Source organism: Peromyscus californicus, unplaced genomic scaffold, assembly GCF_007827085.1.
Source record: "Peromyscus californicus insignis strain IS unplaced genomic scaffold, ASM782708v3 Scaffold_11__1_contigs__length_118956290, whole genome shotgun sequence".
NCBI classification, from domain to species: domain Eukaryota; kingdom Metazoa; phylum Chordata; class Mammalia; order Rodentia; family Cricetidae; genus Peromyscus; species Peromyscus californicus.
In genome coordinates, this window is record NW_026294402.1 from 83,574,030 (window position 1) to 83,578,886 (window position 4,857).

The window sequence follows — 4,857 nt, forward strand, 5'->3', positions numbered from 1 at the left end:
TAGGAACAGATTGATAATTACTAGTATTTAGAGATATATTCTATGACTATTATGTATAAAAGTGAAAACCTGTCTCGAAAAAAAAAAAAAAAACCAAAAAAAAAAAAAAATAAAAAAAAAAAAAGTGAAAACTCATTATTTAACAAAGGAAAATATTATAGTGTTTTCCTGTTGTAAACTAAAGGAAAACATCACAGTGTGAAATAATGCTTGATAATAGTTTACCATCTTTGAAAAACTGGCTCTTCTTGCTATTGGTTGATTTGCTAGGTTGGAAGTATACATGTGATTAAATTAGAGAAAACTAAACACAATATTCTATTCAGGGAAGTAGATCCTGGTTATAATCTGGTGCAACTTTTTAATTCTGCATTCAGATTTCATTACTTCTGTGAATTTGGAATGAAGTATCAGAAGCTCATTTTTTAGTAAAAGGGGGGACTTGTGTATGTCCCTGGCCCCCGTTTTGGATAACTGTTGCCTTGCTTGCTGACCTTGACCTTGATATCCTCCCTATGCTAATTCCCTGCTGGGTTACACCCTCCTGAATGCTTAAGGGAAGTTCCTTGTCTGTATATCCTGCATATTGGGCATTAACAGCTTAGATGGAAGATTGTAATACATTAGTAGCAAGCTTCTGCCCTCAGGTTCTCCCATTGTGCTGTAAGCCTGTATTTAAGACCACATCCCTCCTTCAATAAATGTCATTAGCCATTCAAAAAAATGAAGTATCTAATATACAGAAAAAAATACCAAATGGGGATGATTAGGTATGTTAAGGAAGGCAGCATTGGAGTCTCCATCTCTTTTCTAAAATAATCTTGACAATGAGTATTAGTATTATTTTCAAGGTAAATAGGACCACCAGCTAAATCCATGGACTCCATTTGCTTCAGACCACAGAAGCTGATGTTATTAGGGGATGTCTTTCTCAGTCAATCCAAGATTCTTTATTTGTGTATATGTTCAAAGAGAAGGAACAATGGGCACCTGTTGATTAACTAGGAAAATCTGCTAGCTATGAGAGCCTCATTTATACCTCAAGGTTCATCCAATAAACTGAAGCCAGGAACTGCATCTTTGGCAAACAAACAAGTTTCCATGGAGAGTACCCTAGAATTCAACTTGATGGGATTTAGGATAGATATGGAAATCTCTGAGAATGACTGTGAAGGATTTTTGGGGGAGTAGATTCACTACAGTTGGTAAGATCCACACTAAATGCTCATGAGATCACTTGACCATTCCATAGTTTGAGGTTTCAAACTAAGGAAAAGGGAACAGGAGCTGAGCAGAAATTGTTTTTACTTTTTTCTTGTTGATTTTGAATGCAATGAGACCAGCTCCCACAGACTCCTCCCGCCATATCTTTCCCACCATGATGGACAATATCCTTGAATTATGAGCCAGTATAATTCTTATTCTTGTTAACTATTTGCATCAGAAGGAAGTCAAGTAACTAATTTTGCCTTCAGGTGTCAAGGGGCATGATAATAGGATGTGAAGGACTAAGATGCTAAAATCAGAAATCAAGCAAAGCATTTACTAGGGACCATGTGAAATAGGGAGTGTTTTCTTGGATAGCCAACAAAGAAGGGTGTGTTTAACCTATCTATGTCTGTAGTGAAAGGCAAACATGTGGGCTTGAAGGAGTTTGATCACTCTAGTGTATATTTATTTATAAACACTTGGAAAGCATGTCTCAGACCAGCAATGAAGACACCAATTTGAAGGGAGTCTCCAAAAAAGATGCAGGTGGAATGGCTCAGAAGGACATCAGACTAATCTATATTTCTGTCAAGAAGAGTGAAAGAGGAAAGATCAGGAACTGCAATCCTATACTCGTCTTGATATTTTGTTCCTGAAAAATGAAGCCTTCTTTGCCATAACAGAATTAAATCACAACTTGCATCAGTTTTTGTGTTGTTTCTGGCTTCTCTGGGGTCAAATAATAGCAATTCTTTTGCTTTTCTTCCTTCAGAAAAATGGAGTCAGACATCTCACAAGCCTTCCAGAAAGAACTCACCTGCTTCATCTGCCTGAGTTGCCTGACAGACCCAGTCACCATAATCTGTGGTCACAGCTTCTGTCGAGCCTGCCTCCACCTTTCCTGGGAAGACATCCAACCTCTTCTCCGATGCCCTTTGTGTAGAGAACAATATGGGAAGGAATTGAGAACCAACATTGCTTTGAAGAAGCTGGTGTCCATTGTCAGACAAGCCAGCCTCATGAAGGACCTGAGCTCTGAGGAGCAAAAGTGTGTAACCCACAAGGATACTAAGAGGATCTTCTGTGCTGAGAACAAGATCTTCCTCTGTCCACTCTGCTCTAACTCCCATGAGCACAGAGGACACAGACACTTTCCCATTGAAGCAGCTGCTGAGGATCAAATGGTAAGTGATGCTTCTGAGAGAACTTGCAAGCTGGAGAGAGTTAGGCTTAGCAAACCACAGGAAGATGCTGGTCCTCATTATGACAAAGGCACTGTTTTCAGAATGGTGGCACTTTAATAACAGCTAATAAAGAAAGGGTGACTAGGAATGTAAATATGCCTTGACCCATGAGTGTAAAGATCATTTGTATTTTATGATGCATTATGCCCAGGTCACTGGAAAGTGCAACACTAACTTCCTATCTTTTAAAAGTGTCTGTGGCTGGAGACTAAATTAAGAAAAGTACATTGGAGTCAGGTATAGCCACGCATGTAATCAAAATTTTTCATCAGTATACCTGAGCAAAAGGTAAACTGCATTTTCTAATTCTGTGTTCTTATCTAAAATTCATAGTTACAAAAAGAAAAAATTGAAGGATAATTTTGATGCTGTCACTCTCACTAGAATAATTGTATTAATTGCCCCAGAGTCTGTCTATCAGTTATATTTTTCAAAATTGGTATTCATTGTTTTTTTTACAGGACAGACTTTTGAAGCAAATGGCATCTTTATGGGAGAAGGTCCAAGAAAATCAAGAGAATTTAGAGTCAGTTAACTTAATGAGAACTCTTTGGACGGTGAGTATGAGAACCATGCTTAAAATCTGCTTGATGCAGATATTTTCAAAATTAGCCATTCAAGATTTGAATATAAGGTCTAGGATAGGATACTTGGAATATGTGTCCTGCTCACCTCTAATTCTGAGTGTATAATATGTCTCTGGTCTCAGAAAGAATGGTCTGATGTGTCTGGCTGATGTGTCTGGGACTAATGAGTGAATTGCTGACGGTTGTGCACACTGCGTTAGACTTTATGCCTACACCATGAATTCTAATTACTACATGCAGAGTTTCATATCTTTGTGAACATAAGAATGATCAATCCTTTCTTTAGGCACCTCTGCACCTCTAATATAGGTGTAAATGCATCTTACGGTTGGATTGGCTGTGTAATTAATAAAGAAGAAATAAATGAAACCGAGGCATTTACATTTTCTGAGGTGTGGAGACAGTCAATCAGTATGTGCATCAGAGTTATAGAAGTCATTTGTGGAATTTAAGCATAGGAGGATGGAATGAGGGAGGACAAAATACTTTGCAAATATGATTGGGAATGTCCCTTTTTCTTCAGGACTACCTGAATTTTCGGGAAAAATTGATCAGGACAGAGTATAGGAAACTACATCCACTCCTCTGTGAAGAGGAAGAGAAACATATTGAGTCTATGAGAAATGAAGGCCAATGTGTTTTAGAGAAACTCAGGAGAAGTGAGGGAATAATGGTCCAAAAGAGCAAAGAACTAAGAGAAATGTATCAGGAGCTAATGACAATGTCCCAGGAGCCATATGTGGTCCTGCTGCAGGTGAGCATGGAGGAGTGCAGGAAGAGGCTTTATTGTCTGAGGCCCACAGTGGTGATTGTTATACTAAGATAGCTTTCAATATATCCTGCATTTTTGGGGGAGTTTCCTTTTCAGAAATTTTCTGGAGAAACAAAATTCTGTAATAATCTTGAAAGAACAATCTCTTTGAAATTATGCCCATAGATTCTCTAGAAAATATGTCCTAACTTTTGGCTTTTGTGCCTTGCTTCTCTGAAAAGTGAAATTCAGGGATTTCTGTTTCCAACATTCTTTACCTGTACTTGTATATTGTGCACAATTTTAAAGTTACCTATGGCTTAATTTCTTCTGTTTGAGCGCTATGTTTTTGAGAATCCTTTAGGAGGATGGCATTTTGAGATAGGATCCTATTTGGTAGTACATGATACCTTGCAACTCACAGTAATGCTCAGGCCTCTAACCTTGCAATTCTGAAATACACATGTGAAGCACCATACAGGGGTGAGGCCACCCTTTTGAAGTATCTTTAGCTAAAGTATCCCTATGGCTTGTATACATTTTGGGGTTCAAAAGCTATGTACAGTCGATACCCATGTCCTTCTCTAAATTTGACTCTCCAGTCTGATTTCATCAGCAATTCGAATTCTGCTTATCAAATTGGTTGACATTGTCTTAGGACATGAATATAATTTACCAGGATAGATTGGTGTGATGGTGACTGATATTTATATGAACATTAGAAGCTAACATTGTATTTCATTTCTTCAGATATCTAAGCATTTCTTGTTTTTTTTTTTTTGCAGGGTTTGGACGACATGTTCAGAAGGTGAGTTTAGCTATCAGTGCAAGTCAGGATAACCTGAAATATGCTATAATATTGTCCAACGTGCCTTAGGAAAGTGCAGATATCTTTTATACAGAAAATATTCAATTGATTTAGTGTGGGATTCTTTCATTTGTGTTGTTATTTTTACGTGTGTGTACATGTACATGCACATGTGTGCAGGTCACAGGACAACTTTCAGGGAACAACTCTTTTCATCAAGGGTTCCAAGGATTGAACTCAAGTTGTCAGGCTTGTGTA

At 37.9% G+C, this 4,857-nt stretch overlaps 1 protein-coding gene across 1 annotated transcript; it reads left to right on the forward strand.

The window, feature by feature from the left end:
* The first annotated feature begins 1,984 nt into the window (after positions 1-1,984).
* On the forward strand, positions 1,985-4,603 carry LOC128105371 (tripartite motif-containing protein 43-like). The gene is made up of 4 exons (XM_052730469.1): positions 1,985-2,393; positions 2,915-3,010; positions 3,564-3,794; positions 4,577-4,603. Exons 1-4 carry the CDS (start codon positions 1,986-1,988, stop codon positions 4,601-4,603), a joined length of 762 nt encoding a protein of 253 aa, XP_052586429.1. The 5' UTR covers position 1,985.
* Positions 4,604-4,857: the final 254 nt, after the last annotated feature.

What these genes read in the sequence shown, in the direction of transcription:
- LOC128105371 (XM_052730469.1), top strand. Translation starts at nt 1,986, where the DNA reads ATGGAGTCAGACATCTCACAAGCCTTCCAGAAAGAACTCACCTGCTTC. An exon ending in CAGCTGCTGAGGATCAAATG is followed by an intron (nt 2,394 to 2,914) that starts GTAAGTGATGCT and finishes TTTTTTTTACAG; the next exon opens with GACAGACTTTTGAAGCAAAT. An exon ending in CATATGTGGTCCTGCTGCAG is followed by an intron (nt 3,795 to 4,576) that starts GTGAGCATGGAG and finishes TTTTTTTTGCAG; the next exon opens with GGTTTGGACGACATGTTCAG.